This window comes from Zalophus californianus, chromosome 3 (assembly GCF_009762305.2).
Source record: "Zalophus californianus isolate mZalCal1 chromosome 3, mZalCal1.pri.v2, whole genome shotgun sequence".
Lineage (NCBI taxonomy): Eukaryota > Metazoa > Chordata > Mammalia > Carnivora > Otariidae > Zalophus > Zalophus californianus.
In genome coordinates, this window is record NC_045597.1 from 4,142,618 (window position 1) to 4,168,131 (window position 25,514).

At 41.5% G+C, this 25,514-nt stretch overlaps 1 protein-coding gene across 1 annotated transcript in view; it reads right to left on the reverse strand.

The window, feature by feature from the left end:
* The window catches only part of MYO16 (myosin XVI), a 475,554-nt gene extending 450,971 nt beyond the window's left edge, over positions 1-24,583 (reverse strand). The window contains exon 1 of the mRNA XM_027590435.2: positions 24,197-24,583. Within this exon, the coding sequence (XP_027446236.2) occupies positions 24,197-24,224 (28 nt within the window). The 5' untranslated portion in view covers positions 24,225-24,583. The remainder of the gene's footprint in view (positions 1-24,196) is intronic.
* Positions 24,584-25,514: the final 931 nt, after the last annotated feature.

Below are 25,514 nucleotides of genomic sequence, written 5' to 3' on the forward strand. Positions count from 1 at the left end.
AAGGAAGAAACAAAGATCTATATTCAGAAATAATTATAGAACATCTAGTTAAAAAATTAGGAGCTCCATGCTTTGGTCCTAGAGGGCCCTACACACTGTGCCATGATCTCAGGATGTCGCGTTGTAGCAAGCCAGAAACATAAAGAATAAAGTTAAGGAAAAGGGAACAAGGAAAATGAACTCCTGAAATTATTCTGCTGTACAACTACCAGAAATACCTTCATCTCAATGAGAACCAAAACCTTCATGGGGTCCACAGCACACTCATTGTGGGAGGTCTTTTGCACCTCTTTCCATGACTGGTAGATCAAAGAGGGAATAAAAAATGATAAAAGCACAGATAATTTGATCTCAAGGACATTTACAGACACGTGCACCCAGTTTTCAGGGGAACAGACATTCATGGATGATTTATGAAGTTGACTATGTCTTAGGCCACAAAGCAAATCAAGTTTCAAAAAATGCTGAAGAACTGAAATTATAGAAGCGGTTTCTTAACACACTTGAGAATGGGATATCACCTCTAGAGGTGAAGCCACACCTTCCCAACATGCTCAGAAACTCACAACACTGAGCCTAAATAAAGCAGATCTAAGGAAGAAAACTAAGGGAAATCATACTTTTCTAGTGCCAACCATTGAGGAAAGTCTACATCAAAATTTCACAGATGAAACTATAATAGGGCATAGAAATAAATCTACAGCTTTAAATGTACCTGTTAGAAAAGAATCTCGTCCTAGAATTGGTGACCACAGCATCTTTGTAGGAATGAACAAAAAAGGAAAGTTCAAAAAAGAAAGAAGAAAAAAATAAAATGAGGGTCCAAATGGATAGAAAGGAAATAAAGAATGAGCAAAGTCAAAGAAAGACATGGGAAATGGACAATATCCAGAATAAATATATCTTACCAAAAAATGACTCAAGAAGAAAGAGAAAACTTGAATAGATTTACAGTCTATTCATTCTAACAATGAAATCAATTGTTAAAAATCTAATTACAAAAAAATGAAACAAACATACAAATGCATGGCCCAAATGATTTCACAGGCCTTTAAGGAATGGATAACCTGTGTTTTCCCCCAATTTTTCTACAGACTAGAAAAAACTGGAAATGGCCTCAACTCATTTTCTGAGACTAGCTTAAGCTACCGAAACAAATGAGAACATCATAAAAAAAGGAGTTACAGATCAGTAGTATGTACACATACACATGTAAACAGCCTATGTACATATGTTTGTCAGTGTGAATAAAAAATGGCTAATTTTAGAACATCTATGAATGTATGTCACTACTTTCAATTCTGTTTCAAATTTAGAAAAGGAAGGCCCTCTATCATTGCTTTTATTATACCTCAAAATGAAGGTTTCCATTAGCGTAGAAAACAAAAGGAAAAGAAATAAGGACCCTAACATGAGTAAAAGAAGGGAAAACCAGTTATCATTGTAAACACTGTTATCCTGATAAGAAGTCAAACACATTCTATGACTCAGCCATTAGCACCGATTGGCCAGAATTTTGCTCAACACAAGTAAATAAACACACACAAGAAGAAAGTTACATTTTCAAACCTAATAATAGATGTGCAGCCTTACTAATGTCTAGAAAAAATTTAAAACATCATTTCACACTCATGTGATTGACAACGTTGTCCCGTTGCTATTAAAGAGAAATTGGAACTACTTCACTAAACTGAAGATGTATCTCTCCCACAACCATGATAAGTACTCTAGAAACCTTCTGAAATACGTTGCAGGTAAAAATAAACAAATACAAAATAATCTAGCATGCAGTGAAAAGGATTAGGAGTAACAAAAATCAACTTTGTAAGCAATTCCCTCCCTGAGTTTTGGAGGAAAAAAGTCTATTTTGCCACCTGTGCCCTTGAATATTTTCTGTTATTGGTACTGGTGGAAGAGACACCTAGATCAACAGAACCTGAAAAAGAGAACCTGGAAAGACTTCTGCACACAGGCGGCTCACTGTGACGAAGTGCAGTAAGTCAGTGAGGAGAGTCTTCCCAACAGACGAGGGCGGGGCCCCTGGACAGCCATAGGGAATAAACGGGCCTCCACCCAAACCTCACACCATATAGGAAAACGAATCCAAAAGGAGGAGATTAGGCTGAGTGAAATAAGTCAAGCAGAGAAAGTCAATTATCATATGGTTTCACTTATTTGTGGAACATAAGGAACAGCATGGAGGACGTTAGGAGAAGGAAGGGAAAAATGTAGGGGGTAAATCGGAGGGAGAGATGAACCATGAGAGACTACGGACTGCGAGAAACAATCAGAGGGTTTTAGAGGGGAGGGGGGTTGCAGGATGGATTAGCCCGGTGATGGGCATTAAGGAGGGCACGTACTGCACGGAGCACTGGGTGTTATGCACAAACAATGCATCGTGGAACACTGCATCAAAAACTAATGCTGTATTGTATGATAACTAACATAACATAATAAAATAAAATAAAATTAAATTAAAACAAAACAAAACAAAAAAACAAAAGGAATCCTGGATCTGAATGTAAAGCTATAACACGTTTGGAAGACTGTAGGAGGAAATCGCTGAGACCTGGCTTTTTTAGACTTGACACCAAAACACAGTTCATAAAATGAAAAACAAACTGATGAACTGGACTTCATCGAAACTGAAAACACTGGTGTGTCAAAGCCATGTTGAGAGCAAAAAGAGGCAAGCTAGAGAACGGGAGAAAGTACTTGTAACCACCTGTCTGACAAAGACTCACATCGAGAACATGTAAAAACCTTAACATCCAACAGCAAACAGGCAGATGATCCAACTGGAAAATGGGAGAAGGCATGACAGACATTTTTCACGGACACAGATGGACGGCGAGGAACAGGCACAAGAGGAGACGTCTGATAGCACTGGCCATTAGGGAAATGTTCATTAGAAGCACTATGACTTATCACTATACACCCATCAGAAGAGCTAAAACCAAAATAAAATTAGTGGGGGGGGGTGTGTGTGTGGTGCAGTCGGTTAAGCCTCAGACTCTTGGTTTCGGCTCAGGTCATGATCTCAGGCTCCTGAGATCGAGCCCCGTGTCGGGCTCCATGCTCAGTGGGGAGGCTGCTTGAGACTCTCTCTCCCTCTCTCACCCCAGGGGTGCTTCCCCACCCCTGCTCATGCTCGCTCTCTCTCTCTCTCAAATAGATAAATAAATCTTTAAAAAAAAAACAAAATAAAATTAGTGACAATACTAAATACTGGCGAGGTTGTGGAGAAACAGGATCTCTCAACATTGCTGTTGCGAATGTAAAATACGACAGCCACACAGGAAAATAGTCTGGCGTTTTCTTTAAATAATGACATTCTGTAGCGACCGCGCTAGGTGAGATTATGCGGCTCGTCAAGCCCATTCAGGACGGTTTCCACCATGCCAAGGCCAAGGCAAGTTACAAACTTCAGAAGCAAGCAGGACAACAGCTTCCTCTGATGTGGATGGAGCTGGAGGGTATTATGCTAAGCGAAATGAGTCCGTCAGAGAAAGACAAGTAGCATATGAGTCCACTGATACATGGAATTTAAGAAACAAAACAGAAGAACATCAGAGAAGGGAAAGAAAGGAAGAGAGAGAGGAGGCAAACCATAAAAGCGACTCTCGAGGACAGAGAACAAACTGAGGGTTGATGGGGGGAGGGGCGGGGCGGGAACGGGGCAGGGGATGGGGATGAAGGCGGGCACTTGGGGTGTTGTATGTAAGTGATGGACCACTGAATTCTACTCCTGAAACCAATACTGCACTGTATGAGAACTAACTGGAATCTAAATAAAAACTTGAAACAAACAAAAAGAATGGCTTCCTCTTGTAACGTTGTCCACCTACTGTCTGGTGCTGAGTCAGCTGTCACCACGGGGCACCAGCAAGGGAACAAGGCAAGAAAGTTAGCAAACGGTGCCTTTTTAGCTTGACTGATTTATTATTATTATTATTATTATTATTATTAAACTAGATATTGGTGGATATGTTTTTGTCCTCCAGGAGCCGACCTCAAAAGGCTGAGAATGGAGTGGATTTGGGCATGATTAGAAATAGCTTATTACCCAAGTTGTCCTACAAGAAAAATGAATTGTCAGAATGAAATAAAAATAGTGCTATCATTTTCAGGGCACCTGGGTGGCTCAGTCGGTGAAGTGTCTGCCTTCAGCTCAGGTCATGATCCCAGGGTCCTGGGAATTGAGCCCCGCATGGGGCTCCATGCTCAGCAGGGAGTCTGCTTCTTCCTCTCCCTCTGCCCCTCCCCATCCCCTTGTGTTCTCACTCTCTCTCTCTCTAATAAATAAATAAAATCTCTAAAAAAAATAGTGCTATAATTTTCCCTGTGAAAAGAAAGAAAATACATTTTATCATTTATAAGCAAGAATGTGTATTTATCTGAATTTACGAGTATGAATTATAGTTCAATTCCATTAGCTTATATTTGCAATTTGGGGGTTGCTTCCTATCAAAGACTTCAAATACTTTTTATATTAGGGTAGGTGATCTTGATGCCCTGCTCAGATCCCCTTTACTGGCTAGTATACCCTCCCCAGCTGCTCTGAGGATTGGCTGGTAAGGATTCAGAGCTGTTCCCTCCTCTGGAGAATTGCCTGCCAGACTCAGTCTCCCAGGGAGTGGAAGACTCCATCCACAGAAGTACAAAGACATGTCCCCTTGACTTAAGAGGAGACGACTCTATGGAGGGATTTACAAACCAGAACAAAGCGAATCGGGAAGAGTTGAGACTTTCCCAAGACTACCTTGCTTTGCTGCTTCTTTCTGTTCAATGCCTTGCTTCCCTCACTCCCTATAGGATTTCCCTAATGCTTATTCTCTGTATATTTTGTCATGTGCTCCTGAAGCCCTCTCTCAAGACTCTGCTTCCAGGAAACACAATCTAATACATGTAAGATTATATATATTTAATTTTCTGTTAATTTTCACGGTTTACACCAAGGGAAGGATTTTTTTGATAGATGCAAAATTTATACAGCTCAAACATACCTAATGACATAGGTTCTCAAAAACTGAAAGTAGTAACAGCACAAGACATAATAAGGCACACATGCAAAAGAATGAAGTGGGGCCCTTATGTTCTACCACAGGCAAAAAATTAATGACAATTTATTAAAGCCTTAAGTATAAGACCTAAAAGTATAAAACTCATAGAAGGAAACAGCAGTTTCATGACACTGGACTTGACAATGATTTCTTGGATAGGACACCACAAGCACAGGCAAGAGAAACAAACATTGACAAATTGGACTAGCTTACGAAATTTTGCACATCAAAGGACACAGTCAATACAGTACAAAGGCAACCTAAGGAAGGGTAGGAGATATCTGCAAATTATACATATCTGATAAGGCGTTAACACCCAAAACATAAAAAAAAACTCTTACAATTCAACAATGAAAAACATAAGTAACCAAATTTAAAAACTGGCAAAGGACTTAGACATTTCTCCAAAGGTGATATACAGATGCCCAACAAGCATATTTTAACTCAAAATTCTCAGTGCAGTGCAAATCAAACCACAATAAACCATCACCTTATACCCATTAGGGGGTGGCTTTTACCACCCCCCCAAAAAAGAAAACATAAAATAAGAAGTGTTGGCAAGGATGTGGAGAAACTGGAACCCTGGTACACTGCTGGTGGGATTGCAAAATGGTTTCCACTCTGGAAAACAATAGGGAGTTTCCACAATAAATAAAAATAGAACAGCCATAGGATCTAGCAATCCCACTTCTGGGTATAGATCCAAAAGACTGAAAGCAGGATCGCAAAAGATATATTTGCACGCCTACGTTCACTGCAGCATCGTTCAGTGGCCAAAATGTGGAGGCAGGTGTCACCGATGGTGAGTGGATAAACACAATGTGGGCTATCCATACAACGGAATATTATTCAGCCTTAAAAAGGAAGGGAATCCTGTCAGATGCTACAAAACGGATGAACCTTGAGGACACGCTAAATGAAACAAGCCAGTCTCAAAACGACAAATACTGTATGATTCCCTCAATAGAAACAAATTAGAATGGCGGTTATCAGTGACTGGAAAGAGGGAGAAAGCGGGAGTTGCTGTTTAATGAGTACAGAGTATCACATTTTAAAGACGAAAAACTTCTAGAGCGCTCTGTCACAACAACATGAATATGCTTAACTGCTGAACGATACACTTAAAAATGGCTAAGCTGGTAAATGTTAAAAATGTTATTTTACGTGTTTTACCACCATAAAAAAAAAAAAAGGTGGGGAATAAAGAGAGTAAGGCACAGGGGCTGTATCACAGGAGTTTTTAAAATATATATACATAGTTTAAACACTTCATGAAAAATGTAGCTGCAAACTTGATTGCTCATCCCACATTATAAAAATGTTTGCTATGAAGTCTGAGAGGCAGAAGGCAGTTGTCCGGGAAGGAAATCAGCGTGCTCACGCACGCGCACACACACTCCTATCTATGCACCCAACAACTGTCCTAGCAGAAGCTTTATTCTCAGAATCTATTGTTATAACACGCTTCCAGAGTTATTTTTACTGCATACACAATGACAATGAAACAAAGGAACAGTGAGGATTTTCAAAGACAAGAGTATAATCAATTTCAACATACTCCCCCAGAGCTGTGGGGGAAAAAAAAAAAAAAAAAACCTCTTCTGAAGCATCAGAGTCTTTAAAAAGTGCTAGATTTTTAACATCTTTGCAATCAAGCTGCAGGTTCATATCCCTCTTTACAGAGCAAAAAATAGTAAAAAGAAATTGCATCTGGGGAAGAAGATAGAGATGTGGTGCCTTAAAATATCTTAGGATGTAGGTCCACAATGTCTGTTTCCTGAAATCCTGCACTAAGACACTTCTCTGAATGATGGAGGGGTAAACTTAAATAATTTAAGTTCTTCTCAAGAAAATCAACAATATTTTTCATCTCACTACTTACTGTCTTTAAATTTTTAAACTTATATGTCAAGTGATCATTTCTTCTGTTTCTATCCAGTTATTATGGCATGCTTTTCAATGGGAGAATGTGAAGAATGTTTTCTCTTTAAATTAAAACAGAAATAAAGCAAATACACAGGACCTAAAAAAACGACTGCATACTCTGGAGTGTATTTATGTTTTTACACACTGACCTATAGTTTTCTACATTTAAAATTTCCTTAATAACAAGTGATTGGATTATGATAAATAGCTTTTCAGGAGATACAGATTTACAGTCATAATTATTTCTGGAATTTGTTTCAGGCAACAATAAAACTGAAGATTGTCACCCTGAGGTAATGGTCCCAGTTCGTTATTCAAGTGGACCCACATGTCTTATCAAATCTATGGTTGATGGAGGGTACCATGTTGGGAATGCTCTGCCCTGGATCGTAGATAGTTCCATAATCAGGCCCGCATGCTAATGACCAGCACAAAGATTTACCTAGATACACAGAGAACTGGAAGACCAGGCTCCTTCTCAGAAGACAACCCAGCTACATTCAGGATCCACAGAGTCTGGTAATTTGGAGCCCCACCTCTAAATATCAACTAGCCATTATCTTATGAGATACACACTCAATGAGAGCTTGTCTGGGGAAGTCTAGACACGTTAAGATCAGAACTGCCTGCTAATGGCTATTCTCAGACACTTCCTTTGGCATGCCATCTTGCTAAAATCAAATCCTGACTTTTCCTGAATGCCCTGCCTTTCTAAACACCATGGTCCCACTACTGGGTGTCTCCAAGACTGCTGTGAATGCTGTCCAGTCCCTTCCAACAGAGAGTGATGCCCTGGAATTAACAGTCTCAGACAAACTCCAGTTCTGGGTAGCTCAAAAGTGATCTCTTTTGGTTCATTCAGAAGAAAACAGATTTTAGGCCCTCTACCTCAAATACATATGTTTGGGCCCTCAAACTTTACATAATCTTCTGTTCACAATCCACATCTGCACATTTCACCTTTAGTTGACATCTTCAATTCTGGATGGGAGAGATTCAGCTCACTCTATTCCTGCCAGACAACGTTTTAAATAGACAAATTCCCTGGTGTTCCAGGCTGTCTCAGAATGGGATACCTGCCAGTTTCAACACCCTGGTTCCTCTTTAGGAAACAGCCCTGACTGGCCCCATGACCCCACCAGTCAATCACGCAGCTTCCCGGATGCCTTTAGTCTAAGTCCTGAAGCAACATTATAAAACGAGCATTGCAAATGGCAAATACAAGACCAATGAGCACATGCTATACGTTAACAGCTCCTCTTTAAATTTCTTTTTTCTATTTGAAAGCTTGTATGTGTCGATGCAACTGTAATTTCATGGCTATAAATAATTTTTTTGTTTCATCATTTTCCTAAGTCTTACAAAGACTTTTTATTTAAAATGGTACTTTGATATAAAATATTTGATATTTGACACTCTTTTGATATAAAATATTTTCAGTCCTGTAATGAGCTGAAACAAAACTGAGTTTCACAATTAATATTTAACTTTGGCTTCAGAGAGTCTGGTTTTTTCACCTTTCTTTGAAATGGGAAAAATTTAAGGAAAAATCATATGCTAAAATTTCTATTATCCCGTCTAGGTTAAGATCATTTATAGGTTATAGTTTGTTTTTAAATGATTTCCATTGTCCTTTGCATCAATTTATAAGATACATTCAGATAAAAGAAATTTCTTCAAGGTCAACTAAAAATGCAATATCAAAACAAAGAGTATGATTCACAAATAAACATCCCCATATCCACCATAAGGACACTCCTTGTCTCAAGCTTTTTTTTTTTAAATAAATTTATTTCATTTAGGGAAAGAGCACAAGCAGGAGGGGCAGAAGGAGAGGGAGAGAGAATCTCAAGCGGACTCCACGCTCAGCGCAGAGCCTGACTCGGGGCTTGATCTCACGACTCTGAGATCACAACCTGAGCTGAAACCAAGATTTGGACACCCTACCGACTGTGCCACCCAGGCGCCCCTCAAGTCTTAATTACTGCATTGAACACGCTGGCCCTCAGTCTCTTACTACTCTGCTCTGTTGCACAGACTTTACAAAAAATGAGAAAGTTTGCCTTAATACTAACCTAAAACAATGGTATAAGCAATAAAACTAGTCAAAGTTTTCAAGCCCATCATCCATGGGCTCCACCTTGCCCACTGAAGATTATTACTAATTAGTGTGCCATACAAACCATCCAGCCTTTTACATACCTTCCATCTTCATTCCTGTCTTCCTGCTACTCCATCATACGGAACCTGAAACTATCATTACCTATCTAGTGAGCCCCATTATTTCTTCTAGGAGCACCCTCCTTCTGGAAATCACCACTCCTCTCTCCCTTCATGTGGTCCGAGTGGGGTTATTACAAAGTCTTCCCAACTCAACCATGTGCAGAGCTGAAAACATGACTTAGGTGAGCCCGTTGCAATGGCCCATGCAGTGAAGATCGATGACTGGTCCTTGTGTAGGGATATGATCCTAGTGGGGACAATTCAGGACCCTTCCACGAGATTTGATAGGTGGACATGAGGAACGACAACTTCAACAAAAAAAGACCCTGTCTTATTTTTTATTACCGATCCACTAGGATGTAGGTCGGTGCTATCAAGACTTCTATCTTCGGACTCAAGAGAAAGAGAGAAATAGAGGAACAGAGAGAGAGGAAAAAGAGAGAAACAGACAGAGAAAATAATATCAGTTAAATCCCCAGATCCCAGATTCAGCAGTATCTGAAGCCAACTGAATTGGACTTCCCAGGTATAAGGGCCATTTTCCACACATGAAAGCCAATAAATTCCATTCTGTGCTTAAACCCTTATGAGTTGATTTTTTGTCAATGGCAACCAAGCGACTCATATAACATACAAGTCTTTTTTCCCGCTAAAGGATACATCCCTACAGAGCACTGACTTCTCTTCTCTTCAGCCATGAATGTGTAGCTTATTTCCACTAGTAGAAGAAAGGTTTAAACTTTTACATCACATTGAATATTTATTATATATTACTTATTTTAAAATAAGACATTTCCGAATTTCAGAAAGCTTCCCACACGTGTTCCCTATATGCTGTGCTTAAGATGGAGAGTAAAAATTCCCTCTAGTTAGTCAATTCTCAGTAAACAAAATAGTCATTGAATGCCCTCGGTGCACATGGCTATGAACTGAGATGTAAAGAGGTAGAAGTTAAAGTCCCTGGTCACAACGGTATAACCACACCATTGAGAATTCATACATATAAGGAAAAGTTCAGGCGCAACGACAGCCAGGCTTCTGTGCTTCTCAACAGGCCACATGCCAACATCCCTGACCAGCCCCAGAGCATCCTGACCTGCAGGGCCTAAAACCAGAGTCCTGGAGCACGAAAATTCAGTTTAACCCTCTTCATGCTGTCAAAGACCAACGAACCCAATGCTTGCACTTTAAGTTTTCTATCTCCACGTACCTGACACAGTGGTGTTAAGCAGTTTTCCTACTGTAAGATTCTATTCTCACGATTCACTGGACACTTTAGTCAATATCCTTTTCTTCTCTCCCCCCCAGAGACCATACACCCCTTTAGGGGAGGACCATGTCTAGTTCTGCTCACAGGTGCATCCACAGAGCATATCAAGGGGGCCTGCCATGTAAAGGACTCAATCTCAGTCTCACTCATTTAAATATACTACTAAGAACCTGCTGTATGCAGAGTTGAGTACTTACACATTTGATGGTTACAAGTTTAATCAGTCACTGTGCTGCGCTCATATTGCTTCTTGACTAAGATAAAGAGGACAGCCATCTAAATATATCCAGCTTCAAAGAAGAGCAGATAAAGTGCTAAGTTAACTCAGATATAAGGAGAACTGAGTACTTGGAGGCCAAGTACAATTTCATGGTATTTGACCTGAATTTTGAAAACAGGTAAAATTTGGAAATTCAAAGACGAGAAAAAAAATTTCTCCATTTCAAGTTGGGGGGCAAAAACAGAAGAAAGGCAATAATCACAGAAAAATGAAAGCATTTGTGTGGTTCAGTTGGACAGATGCAAAGACATACAAAGGTGAAAAGTCGGAAATGAGAGTAAAACAACTGGAATCAGAACACTTCTGAGGGAGGGAAAAGTCTTACCCTTTTAGCTCTGCCACAGGCAGCCACCGAGGACGTATCAACAGCATTCCAATCACAACAGCTGGGATCTGTGGAAAATCAGGGGCAGCTCCAGATTTTCTAGGGGAGATGGGGTGGGAAGGCTCCATCGGGTCGCTTTCCCAGAGTTGAGGCGTCAGGGTCCCAGCCACACCAGAGCAGGACCATGGACAGCATGGGAGGTGAGAGCATTGAGAGAAGAGGAGTTTACAGAAGAAGCAACTGACCCCAGGCAGGTGAGGAAGGAGACAGTGGAGACAGAACGTGGAGTAAGAGCTGCCTCTGAGCTTCCACACTGCCGGGGCCGAACAGAGGAGATGCCATTGGTGAGAAGAGGACATACCACTGACTTTGGAAGAGAGCCAAGTAGACATGTGTGGGTAACCACGATTCATATCTGTCAGCTAGCCCGTCACCACGCAGCAGTCCACATTCAAATGCAACTCCACCCAGATCCTGGAGCATCTCACAGATATCAGCTGTATTTAATTTTTTTAAACCAGATGTAGGTTTGTGCCGATAAGCATCAAGTCGCACTGTGATTAATTACTACATATTTTTAAACTTCATGAAAAATGGGGAGAAACTGTAAGTGATTTTGGAAGGCATGCATTTGGTTATTTCTAAGTGATATCAAAATTACCAATATTGTCTCTTTTTCACAGATTCTATCAATCTCAGACAATTTAAAAAGACAATGGCCCATCATATCTTCATGCTAATTTATAAGTGCTATAATTAAGGGAAGGAATAAGGACTTGCCCTAATGTACAGTATATTTTATTTCCATCACTTTTAATATCATCCTCTAACATAACACTTTCATGGCTGGTTTGGAATCAGAAATGAACAAAAACGTCTTCTAAAAATAAAATGGAGTTATATGATTTGTCTGTGTGCCTCTGAAATCTTTGGACACGTGTGCAAAATTAACTGAATAACACAGAAAGACAAGAGTACAAAACGCTATGGTAAGCACAGATGATAAAACACAGATACATTAAGGAATCATGTGCTACCAAAAACAAACAGAAAAAGTCCCTATTCTTTCTGACTTTGTTCTTTCCTTTCACAGAACCACCACCACTGTCTCCTCATGCAGACTTGGGATCACAAACGGGATTCGGGGAAAATATGGGGCCCTGGTAGACCTGTACGTACAGTCGGCTGGAGCCCCTGGCAGGGCTGCAGCATGGCTGGGAGTAAGCGCTTGACCTTGAGAACGCTGGGGAGAAGGGCTTCCTGCCCCTCTCTTGAATCCTCACCTCCCTGCCCTGTCATTCAGTCTGAGCGATGCGACCTGGAGTCACTAGCTCTACTCTCCCCAAGCATCTTGGCATAGATCCCTGTGGATGCGTGCAAGGGAGCTCAGAGGATAAAGGGAGAGACAGGAGTGTCGGCCTCCACAGCCCTTTTGGCCCCAGCCTCCCGATCTACTCCTCCGTGTGGCCCATCCATGCAGGTCTATCTTGTCTTTTTGTAGCTCAGCATGTGTGTGCCATAGTCACTGCTGGTAGGAACTGCTGTGGGGGCCTTTCCCCCAGAATCCGTGCAGGCAAGCAACACAGTGCTGCCCACTCTGTGGGAGGTCTCATGGAGACAGAGGGGCGAGGAGGTGTGGGTGACAGTCATGTCTCTGGATGTCGAGAAATACACTGGGGCCTTAAAAAGGTACAAAGAAAAACTGTACATACTAAACCTTACAAGGTTTAGAGGTCCTTTTCAACCCCGAAAACTGCGGTAGAGACCAGGGGAAATATAGAGAATTTGAAAGACGGCTTCATTAAAGAATATTAATGACTGTCATTATGTGAACTAATTACTACTGATGATTCATTTTCACTTATCAAGTATTATTGTGTCATTAATATGTGTCCGATATTATTAACAGAAGTTGGGTTTTAACACCAAACCAGCTTCGTTGCATGATCTTTCTTTGCCTGCGGGCCTTCAGCCCCTGCCCAGATCTGGCACTGGTGGGCCCCACCATAAGCAGGGGATTTATGTCAAAGCCAGTGCTGACTGCAGAGACGGATGAATGCACGGTGGGTAAAGGGAGGGAAAGAGGGAAGGGAAGGGTAACGAACTGGCTGACTTTCACAGACACATGTGAAGTGAAGAAGGATGATGTTATCAGCTACACTTTTCAAATGAGGACATCAGAAACCAAGCCCTAAAGAAATTAAGTGATACACTGAAGATTAGATGAAAAAACTAGACAGTAGTTGAAACAGCTTAGGACCGGCCCGTAAGTAACATGTGGCTGTGGACGACATGTACTGTCTCCATCACCCACACCGGCCACCCCTGTGACCACAGTTCCCCTGGACAGAGAGTGTCACGACATGCTGTGCAGGGCCCACCTTCCAGCGGTTCCACTGGCCCACCACAGGTGATACACTCTATGGATCACTGGTGAGAAAAGGAAGAGGCTAACACTTGACTAGGGTCAGTATAACACTGTATGTTAATTATACTGGAATTTTTTTTTTTGTTTTTTGTTTTTTTTTTTAAAAAAAGACTTGTCTAGGATCTCACAAGAATAGAAATGGTGAAGCAATGTGTGGCCCTGCACTGAGCCCCCAGCGGAAAGGGTCTAAGTCAGTCCCCAGAGCTGAACCTCATAGGTCAAGTTGTTCCGAATAAAGCATAATGAACCAGAAATCTAGGAAACAATTCAACTTCAAATGGTTTTCTCCTCTCAATGATACTCCACAGAACTGGCTTTTCTGTGCTTAAAATATGAGGCACCAAGAGGCATATCCTTCATCCACTCCATACATGTTTTCAGCCACCGAGACAAGTGTCTTCCTCTTTTTCTGCTAAAAGCCTGAATGAAAAAGAATGGCCAATTGATTTCCACAAAACTATTCATTCATTTATGTCTGTCTCTGCTGTCACTCCTCTCCAGATAATAAATAATTCAAGCCTCTTGTGTCTTTCCTTACTCAAAAGACCCTGAAGTTTTCTGCCTTTTTGTTACTCCTCCCTTGACCACTTCCTGAGCTAAAGCCCTTTTTATGCGGAATGAAACAAAACGGGAGAAGTATTTAGAACACGCCACTGACTCATGCAACGTCATAGTCTTCATTCTGCATCGTATCATCCTGTCTGTAAGTGGAGAACAGCTCCCAATCAGCTTTTTTAGCGACTTACCCTCTGCGGAGATGATGTGTTTACTGAACTGTCCACAATGACCTCTACATAGTTTTCTGAAGCTGTGTCCTAATTTAAAATCAAACAGTTTAAGAATTATTCAAATAGACTCTGCACATGTAGGATACTTTCCCCTTAGAAAGGAAAAGATAATTCCGCTGTGGGTTGGAATAAAAGTTTTCAAAGCATGGCACAAGAGGGTCATGCCCATGTAATGAGATCGCTCTTAAAACATGACACTAGTGTGAATTTATTCGTGACAATTGGTGAAAACCAAAGTTGCCTTTATGTCAGGGCTCCTCTGAATCTTCAGTGGCATCACCATTATTGTCCTTGTTTTATCATTATTTTAATTTCTCAAGTGATTGGGCGATGCTCAAAGATTTTTTTTTTTTTTTAAGTTCTAACACGTAGCCTTTAGTGACAGCAAGCATGGGCTTGAGGTTCCAAAGACAAGGAAGTAGACACCGTGAATTAAAAACTCAAGTATTTCTTATCTTAAAAATAGAAAAACGGTGTTGAGAACCACATCTCTGCCTACCAACTGACCTTTCTCTCCTCTTCCTTTTAGAAACAGAAGCACACAGCGCTCTTCAACTCCTCTCCAACGACAGCTCAAGACACTGCACTTGGAACTCCACTCCCTCTTCTCTACCGACCCTGCTCCGCGTCTGTTGTCCCAGCAGATCCTCCTCAAACATGTGCCCTAATCTCATCGCATAGTGCCAGGCTGTTCAGCAGACCCTGCCTCCTGGTACCATGATGCTCGTGTTCTTGACTGAAGACTTCTTCCTTTCTTTGTGAACATCTTCTCCTTCCTTTGTGAAGTGTCTGACCTGAGCCGTCTATTTCCCCATTGGCTCCTTCCTCCTGTACCAGGGCTTAAAGGAAACCAGTATGGTAGAGACCCCATGTCTCTAAACAGACCTCTCTTGCCTGATATCAGACTTGGATACACAACTGCGGACGGGGCAGCTCTCCTCGGACATCGCGGGACCCAACGTGGTCTGGCCTGCCTCTCTTTCTCTGGTGCACATCTGAAGCTTAATAGAAACACCATACACACAGTCATTCAAGCAGATACATAAAGTGCCAGTCTTGAATCTTCCCTTTCTTTCATCCTCCGCAACTCCTAAATCGATACACACAGTCATTCAAGCAGATACATAAAGTGCCAGTCTTGAATCTTCCCTTTCTTTCATCCTCCGCAACTCCTAAATCGGTCCTACACCTGAGATTCCTTGAGTACTCAAGTGTTGTTCAAATTCATCCACTCTTCTCCATTCTCATGTCACTCACCAAGACAACCTTCCCTCCACCTGGGTGCAGATTGCCATGAGAACCTCCCCGCCAGCCTCCCCCACTCCACTGCTGCTCCCCTCCACTCGTTCTCCAGACTGGACCCCACAAACACAAATCTTTGCTCTTCACTCTAATGGGTAAAAGATCTTAATGCATTCTGACTACTCTTAGGAAAAGTCTAAACATGCTTACACAGTGTATAGGGCCTTTGCCATCTCGAGGTTCACACTTAGGAAGGAAGAGCATGGATGGAATTTGCACGTTGCGAGTTTGAAGAGCTGATAAGACAGAGAGGTCTGCTTGGGTTCTGACTACATGTGCCGAGAGAGCCTGATGAAAGCACAACCTGGGAGATTTTCCTGGAATCGATCCATGAAAATGCTGGAGATGAAATAACCCTAACGGGACATGTATAAAGAAAAAGAGGGCAAAGCACAGACATTTTCGCTTATCAGATGGTAAGTTCTATTAATTCTTTCTTATAAATACTGCTCAAATCAGACCATGCCTCATCAGCTCTGTTGCCCCCACTCTGACTGAAGCTGTCATCTGGCCTTTTTTCTTATCTGTTTCCCTTTTCAATCTCTCTTTTAATCCATCCACAATATTGAGACCAGAATGGCAGTTCTAAATGCAAATCCTATCACATTCTGTACTCTTCAAAAACTACTCCATGGAACTCTATCCTATGATGAATACCATAAAAATGCATAAAAATGCATCATCCTTGTCCAAATATTGCACATTTCTCCTCCCTCCACCATGTGGAACTCCTTTGGTTGGTTCTTTGAATGTACCATGCGCTCACAATGTTGGGTTTCACGCAGGCCTTCCCCTCTGCCCAGGTCCCTGACCCAACCATCATTGGTAAATGCCTCCTCATCCTTTGACACCTGCTCGCTCACTTTGAGGAGACTGGCTCACTCCTCGCACACCTTCCGCAGAGCAGAACCCAGGTGCCCTGAGCTGCCTTCTCCCTGCCAACACCCACTTACAGAAATGTGCTGATGGTGTTTGTTCACTGTTCCCAGGCTCCTCTCTAGACTGCGGATTTCTTGCAGAAAAGAACCCTGTCTACACATAGAAGCGGAGTGCACTGCATCACGTCAAGCATGAGTGACTGACAGACACATCTGAAATCACTGATGTGAGTGGAGAGACCAAGGGAGGAACCCAGAAGAGCAGAAAAAGTCAACAAGTTACACAAACACTTTTCCAGGAAAGCAGCACGTTAAGAAATTAGAGATGATCACTGAGTCAAAGTAGGTAAATATTTTGAGGTAAATGAGGAACAAAACAGAGTTTGAAGTTTCAATGCAATAATGAAGTGGGGGCTAACATGCAGTCCCTGGGTAGCAAGGTATTTGAGGGCCATCTATAAATAACTGTTTAAAGAAGTTTGGAAGTAAAGGTAAGTGAGCTACAGGCTATTAGCCTGAACAGCTAAGAGCATTGAAATAAAAAGTAGTATTTATTTATGAGTTTGGGAAGTAGTAATGAAGTGTTAAGAAAAAGTTAACTTCTGGGAGCCTAGATTCTCCAAATCAGTAAAGTGAAACATGCCCATCCCTGCCTCAGGGCCTTTGCACTTGCTCTCCACTCTGCCTGGCACACCCTTCCTGTAGATATTCACATCTTGGTTCTCTCACTGCATTCAATCACTTAGAGGTCAACCCTTCACAGCCTATTCAGAATTGACCCTCATCGCATTCTGCTGCCAGGTCACTTATTAAATCTTTAGACTTCTTTATTTTCTTCACATCAGTTGCTGCTACCAAAAACTCTTATCTACATCTGTGTGTTTACTAGTTTACTTTGTCTCACCGCGGTCATCAGGATTTCAAGATGAGAGTGACGTTAACTGGCCGATTATCTTTGAATTCTTAGCCCTTAGACCAGTACTTGGAAAAGAATAGGAACACAATTACATTTACTGAATTAATTAATAAATACATGAATGAATAAATGAATAAATGGGATAGAAGAAAATCTATTCAACTCAGTTAAGTTACCATGGCATAAAGTGACACTAAGTGTGAGCCAACCACGGGAAGCATAAAGAGCCCCCTTTCATTCACCAAACAACCTACAGAAAGACAAGGTGTCACATTAGAGTAACATGTCCAGTGAGGCCATGAATGTGGAATCCTCCATCTATAATGACAAGCCTTTAATAATGCAATGACAAAACTGCATCGATACACAAAAATACTATCATTGGATGGACCATTGGGACATAAGGAACCATGACATTCCTAAGAGTCCGTATAAACATGAAATGTATGAACAGTGCAGTCAAATGTTGAATAACAGACATATACTGTAATAAACATTTATCATTTTATACATACTCTTCAATTGTTTCTTCACAATAGATACCACAGGAAAACCAATATAGATATTAAAGATACATGTATAAATATATATTTTTATAGAGAAAGATATAGGTTAGATTTGGAGTTGTGCATAGAAATAAATGTCCAACATTAAAGATTTATTTATCCTTAGCGGCACATTTAATGATTTCTATCTGTTTCTTAATTGTGTTAGATTTATGAGTCCTAGATTTATCCTTGGTATGAACGTTTTATTTATTTTTCTTTTATTTTAATAATATTCAATAAAACTCCTCATAAGATATTAAATTATTCTTATAAACATAAAATATTCCTATAATTATCACTGTACTGTTTTCAGATAACTATCAGATTGGAACAGTGTGCGATTTGGTAGAAATACATGTACTATCGAGCTACATATCTTATTCTAATATTATGAAATTTAAACTGCAAGGTGAATTTATTTTAAACCCAGTTGAGAATTTTTTTTCCTTTAAGACTAGTTGAACAATTTAGTATTGAATGAAAACATAAATATTTGAGAATATCTAATAAAAATATTTTAAAAATCAGAAGGGACTTGCCTTGTCATTTATTAAAGTTACTATAAAGCCGCAGTAACTAAAACAGTATGGTTGTGAGCAAGGCAAACAAATCGGTGTAGCTGAACAGAAACGAGAAATAGATGCAAGTACATTTTGGAATTAAAAGGTGACAAATATGAAATGAAAACTCAGCAGTCATGGTGCACGTGGAAAACGAAGGCGGGGTAGACGGAAGGAAGAGGTCTTCAGTCAAGAACACAGCATCATACACTTAATTTTACAAGGACGAGAAATTAATAAAAGCTTAAATAAGACGAAGACTAACCATTTAGTTTGGAAACAGACAACCCAAAGCTATAACAAATAAATAAATAAAGCCAAAATCCATGAAACCTTGTTTCCATAAATCATTAAGAAACTTAGATGCCAACGAATACCCAAAACAAAAAGAAAAGAGAAAAAATAGGAGAGCTATCTTCAGCACAGATTCCGGGAAATATTGATATTTCTTAATATAAAAGATTACACAAAATTGATAAGAAAAAGAAGAAACAGCCCAAAATAAAAATGAGAACAGGTATGAAGAGATGGAGCCCATAAGAAATGAGAGAATCTCCTTATTTATTAGTAGAATAAAATTAGACCTTTGTGAGAAACTGTATTTCAGCCAAGGCACTGACAACATCAGAAGGACAGCGCCCCAGGCTGATGAAGACGCAGGGATGGGCGTTCTCGGCCGATGGTGGGAATCTGAAGCGCCACCGCCTAGCGGAAAAAAATCTGGCATTTTCTACCACACTTAAAATTACACATGCCATTTGATTCAACAACACTGCCTTTGTGAGTCAATACTTTAGTAATAGAAGCCAAAATGCTAAAATACGATGTTTTAATGCCTATCAAAAAGGGAAGTTTATTAATGAATAAATGATCTAATAAACGCTATGGGATATTACTCAGCAATCAAAACAAGAATACTTAGAAGACACATGTTTACTGACCAGAAAAGTTGCCCCTGGGAAAAGGAGATGTCAGAGTTAAAGGTACAAATCCGGGAGAACACAGGTGAGGGTTAAAGCCACAGGAATGGATGGGGTCAACCAGGGACTCTGCAAGGTGTCAGGGCCAACCTTTACTGAGGAAAGCCAGCAAGGAGGCAAAGGCAGAGTTGCCAGTGAAAAAGAGAACAATCCCAAGAATCGTAAAAGAAGAGGTAGAAGTCCAGTGAGAAATTAACTAGCATGAGGAAAGACTAGTGTCCACTGGATTTTGCCACATAAAGATGGTTTAACTAAGGTGGATTCCGTGCAGTGGTCAGTGGAATAATTTGTAGAGCATAAAGGGGGACAAGGGTCAGAGATCATGTGTACAGGCAATTTTGCCAAGAGTGACGATGAAAACACAGAAATAGGGTGGTGGCCAGAAAGGAACATAAGGTCAAGGGCAACTCTTCGCTTATCTGAAGACGGGCATGTTGGACCAGGTACGAATGCTAGCAGACATGGTTCAGTGTAGAAGAGACTGAGGGTGACGGAGAGCAGGGGTACCTGAAGGAGGGAGTGAGAGGGGCCAGAGTTCAGAGCACACTGGCTTTGGACACGAGGAGGAACAATTCACCATCACAGAAGAGAGCGGACAAAGAGAAATTCACACACCAGCGCCTTTGCAGATTGAACGGTAGGAAGATGTACTATTTCCATCTGATGGCTTCCACCCTCTCAGGATGGGAAATGTAAGGATTCTCTGGGTGTGAGCAGCCATGCCTCCTGGGGAAACACGGCATGAGCGAGGGAGAGTGTTGCTGTCTGAAACTGAAAGGAAACGAGTCTGCTTCGGCTCCAGCCTTGCCTTCAGTGATCATCCAGCTATGCTGGTGTAAGGACAGACAGGATGGACAGTCGGGTTTGAAGCTGGCTTCAGCATCTCTTGCTTGAGTGCAAGGCGGAGATCAGGGCGAGGGAGTGGGAGGCTTCAGTGAAGGACCACAGGCCTGATCTGGGCAGCGGGCGGGCCAAGGAGCGGGGGGGGTGATCCTGGGACCATCGGGCTGACATTTCGGTGAGCTCGCAGCATCTCACAGGGCTCTAACTCGTGAACGGCATGCACAATCAGTGAAAGATCAGGGAAGGCATGTTAGTGGAAGTAGCATTTATGAAAACCCGTGACGAGAGGAAAAATAAGGTGACCTTGGTACCGGGAAGTTTTTTAGTATGCAAAATAGCAGCCTTGATGGTGTAACTCATCCCTGGTTGCTGTGCATGAACTAATAGGTATGAAGTCTACTCATTTTAAATGACTTTAACTCACCTCCTCCTGCAAACAGTGCTGTCCGACCCCATATACTTAAAGAAGTGAACTGGCAGAGATAGGGGCCAGGCAGAGGTCTGATTCCTGAGGCACCAAAGGGGATTTAACAGGGCAGACCTCATGCTTCTGCCCATCATCAGCGGCAAGCCGGAAGTATAGCTCCATGGTTTTACAAGGCCCTAAAACACTGTGGGCCCGTTCCTCCCTCCTGTTCCTCTTGCACCTCGGCTGAGGCATCCGCCAGCCTCCCTCCCCGCCACCTCACCAGGCACGACTTGGACAGCATCACACCCGTCCAAAGATACCTCTTGGCCACAGAAACCCAGTGCAGGAAACCTCAGCACTTTTTGCTGTGGCGTCCCTCGACTTTCCTGCTACATCTTGCTTCCACGAGACATTTTTAGACTCCAGTTTTTTACCTTTTCTATATAAGATATATGGAACAGGCGGAATTAGGCCAGAGCCCATGGAGTCAGAAAGGAATGGGGGTGGAGATGTGGGTCCCAGCCATTTCTTTCTTTCTCTGTATATTCTCTCTTACGCCCTCAAGTTTGCTTTTCTGTCAAAGGAAAACATGCCCACTATGGGCAATTTAGAAAATATAGGTGAATTTAGAAAAGTAACAGATGATCCCATAATTATAATTAATTATATAATTATATAATTATATTCTGAAGTTAGTCATAATTAATATATGGACACATATTTATATATGAATAATTAATTATAATTAATAATATAATTATTTATATTATATTAATTATAAGGATAACAGAGAGGCGCCTGGGTGGCTCAGTCGTTAGGCGTCTGCCTTCGGCTCAGGTCAGGATCCCAGGGTCCTGGGACCGAGCCCCGCATTGGGCTCCCTGCTCCGCGGGGAGCCTGCTTCTCCCTCTCCCGCTCCCCCTGCTCGTGTTCCCTCTCTCGCTGTGTCTCTCTCCGTCAGATAAGTAAATAAAATCTTTAAAAAAAAAAAAAAAGGATAACCAACAGAATTCTATATGCTACAGTGATTATTCCATAAGCCAGAGACAGCCACTGGCTAGAATCTGAGTTCAGACCTTGCAGTATATACATGCTTTAACATTAAGTAACGAGTATTTCCCTAGGTGATATTGGAAGTTCCTTGTAAGCATTCTTTACTGGTCTCCCCAAATCCAGCCCTCAGGTTCCCCTCCTAGGATGCCATGGGATTCTGCTATTGCCGGTTTTCAGAAGCTCTTGGTCCTGCTCTGGAATTGGAACACTTCCTGCCTTGCTGCCCAGCTGGGAAGTGGACAGGGTGTGGGCATGAGGCGGGGCCAGGATGAGAAGACAGGCATGTGGACGCTCAAGCAAGGAAGAAAGAGTGTGAAGAATACGGGTCCACGAGCCTTGCCAATAGATCACCCCAATATGAGGGACAAGGGAACACAGTATGGAAACAACTGATGCATTGAGAACAACAATTAAGCTGTGGATTATGATCCTTATCAACAAACCCTCTGATGCTGTACGTGCCCCCACTTTTCCTTCTGGACTCTCTTCGTCCTTCCAGATCCAGCTCGACTATGACATGTCCCTTGACTGGTGGCACACAGTGAGATATAATTTCTGAACTCCTTTAGCATGTTGTACCCTTCCACCATGGAAGACAGTTTTTGACATTTCCATGCTTCTTTTCCATTTTATAGAAGCTACCAAACACCGAGCGTAGAACATAGTCGGATTTTTCGTAAGTACTATGTAATTACTTGGATAAATCCATCAGGAACATTTTTTTCCCAGGTATTTGAAACATTTCACTATTCACTAATTTTATATTCCATCCAGACTGCAAGCATTGACTCAAATGCTTCTGCTGGACCAGACATCATCACTTCTTTTAATTTCCCAAAATTCTAAAGTCAGATCATTCAGCTGGAACAAAATGAATATAAGGCAGCAAAGGGAAGCCTCAGGCTCTATTTGGTGACCAACTGCTCCCTGAACCTCCCTGAGTCCTGTCACTCTGTCCCTCTGTGATTTTGCCCAGGCTCTGCAGCTGCCTTCCAGCAGGTGTGTTCACTCTGCCTAATGAGCACCCAGGTTCCTTACAGAAATGGTGCAGAGGGCTTCGGGAACCTCCTCTGCAGAGTCACAGGAAGGAGAAATAATGACATTCTGCTAGTGCAGTCAAACAGGAGGGGCAACACGAAAGCCTGCCAAGAGTGCTCTCCTGCAGACATTTCACCAAGATAATAACCCCAAGATTTCAGGGATTAAAACAAAACAAACAAAAAAAAACCCCTATTTTCATAATTCCTAAATATGCTGTACACACCCAGTTTTTGTTAAAGAGTTAATTTTCCAGCTTACAAACTGATCAATGAATTCCTTTTGAATTAAAATTGTCCAGCAAGCCCAGTGCATGCCTCTTCTGGGTATGGTGAAGAGTAAGTAAGGCATTTTCATTTTCATTCATCATAGATATTTCACTCCTATATTACAACCCCCACAAAAGACAAAAGAAAGGTAAAGATTTTCTCTTTCTCAATTATCATTATTTTTCACTCTCCTTTAGTGCAAAACTCAAGATGCATTCAGACGTGTTCCCTTCACAATGTTACTTTAAATGGAACACTGTCATGCCCTTGGCCAACAAAACCCTCATCCTAAGGGGAAAGCATTTTGTACTACTAAATCATCTGTCACTTTAAGACAATGACATACATGTACAGAAGTTTTCAGAAGTGCCACACGTATATCTAGCAAGCCTTTTTTGCTATAAATATGTCTCCTTCTTCATGATTACCATCCGGAGAAGGTTCAGAGGCAGCTTTTATCTAGCTCGGAAAATTGTTAAAAAACCAGGCATTGAAGAAAGCCTTTCTGGACTCATCAGAAAGCCAGTGACAAACTATTTTTCACCATACCAGTATCAGTGTAGAGCATCTGGTGCAGATGCCACTCGAGTCCCTGAACACTTCAAGGTGAATGATGCAAGGGCAAAAGTTTACAGTCAAGGATAATCGGAAAGATTAAGCTTACAAGTTGAGCACTGGAGGCAGGCAGAGGCAGTCAAACTTGAGAGTAAAACAGTAACTAAATGGTCTCAGCCATACATTCATAAGCTAAGTTTTTATGCAAGCACTGTATTAATGTACGCTCATACCCAGGAATGTCCTTCTCACATTCCTTTTTACCGATTGCTATTTTTTTTTAATTACTGCGTGTAGGTATTTTTTTTTTTTTTCTCACAAAGGTCAACTTTTAAAGATTTCTACTCTATCAACATTTGGATCACACTGGAATAATTTCAGCACCTGAAATTAAGAGGAAACACATTTAAGCATGTAAAACATCTTTCAGAGTCACCATCCTATGTCACTCATCTGGACGTAGAAGACCCGCCTGAATTTTGGTATCTGCATATCCTATTTCAAGAAGACAACCGTATGAGCAAAATATCCAGCTTACTTACAGCACTTGATAAAATGATAGTGAGACATCTTTCCATCTCAGACAGCAATCCTGCTACAGGTTCCAGCATTCTCTTCTGCTACAACTGTAGTCCACAGGAAATGCATTATTTAGAGCCCTGACCCAGGTTAACAGTTTACCTCAGGATGCATTATTGAACCGAGGCTCTGTTCCATGATCGTGCAAAAAGCTTCAAACTCATTCTCATTCAGCAGCTGGAGTTCAGCTAAGCCTCGCGGCGGATTCGGAGCTACCGCTGCTGCACGTGCTATTGTAGGTCGGCTGACTGACAGGGCTCCTGGTGCCACAGTCCCGGGAATGGTCCGCTCTAATTGGTGTTCACATGCAGCCACATTCTGCCCACATAGAGGTGTGCTGCACTGCGGCTCTCCCAGTCCTGCCTGTTAATGGCTTTTCAACAGCTTTCAAATGGCAGCAAACTAGCTGATGAGTGGGCTGGAGGGAAGAAACCGAACGAGGGATCCTCAATCTTATTTGTGCACGCTGTCCACAAGCCAAATGTGACCAGATTCTTAGCCGGTGGCAGAGCTGATTATTTTTAGTTGCCACCAGTTGCTGTGTGTGAACAGAAAACGGAGAGCAGGACCTCAAAATACCACCTCTTAGAATGAGAGGTCGTTCGATCCGCCTCTAGTAACGAAGAAATTACATTACATGGCGCAACCCATCTTTTTGGTTTTCTCTGCAGAATGTGAAACTTAAATTATCCCCAGAAAGCTTCTGGTTTGCATAGCTTTACAAATTTAGGAGTCTGCTACCTCTGCAGACTGCAATGGATTTCACTGTACAACCGGATGAAATAAGTCTGACTGCATTGGAATCGGAAAGAAAGAAATCTATGGTCTATTGCAATCTATTGCAATAAAAATAAATATCACGCCCTTCGTGCAATAGCCATGTGAGCCAAAGGAAAATGTCGTGTTTAAGTCACTTACAAACGCAAATTAATTGTTTTTGCAAACTGATGCTTTTTTATGATGATCTCTGCCAGTGAGTTGACACAGTCTAGAATCTGTGTTTTAGATTTTGGGACATAGGAAAGACAAATATAAACAATATATCAAACATGTACGTCCTTCTGTGGTAGAAGCCTACGTCTGGATTCCCTTACTGAGCAAAACTTGAAGTGCAGCACCTTTATTAAGCAGAGAGATTATAAAATTCAAACCTATGCAACAAAGGGTCATGACTTAAGTTTTCAATGAGAAATCATTCTAATCGTTTTAGTAGTAAGATGTAGAAGAACAAGTTCAAGGTTTGGTCAGAATGGTCTGAGTTCAAATCCAGATTCTACCATT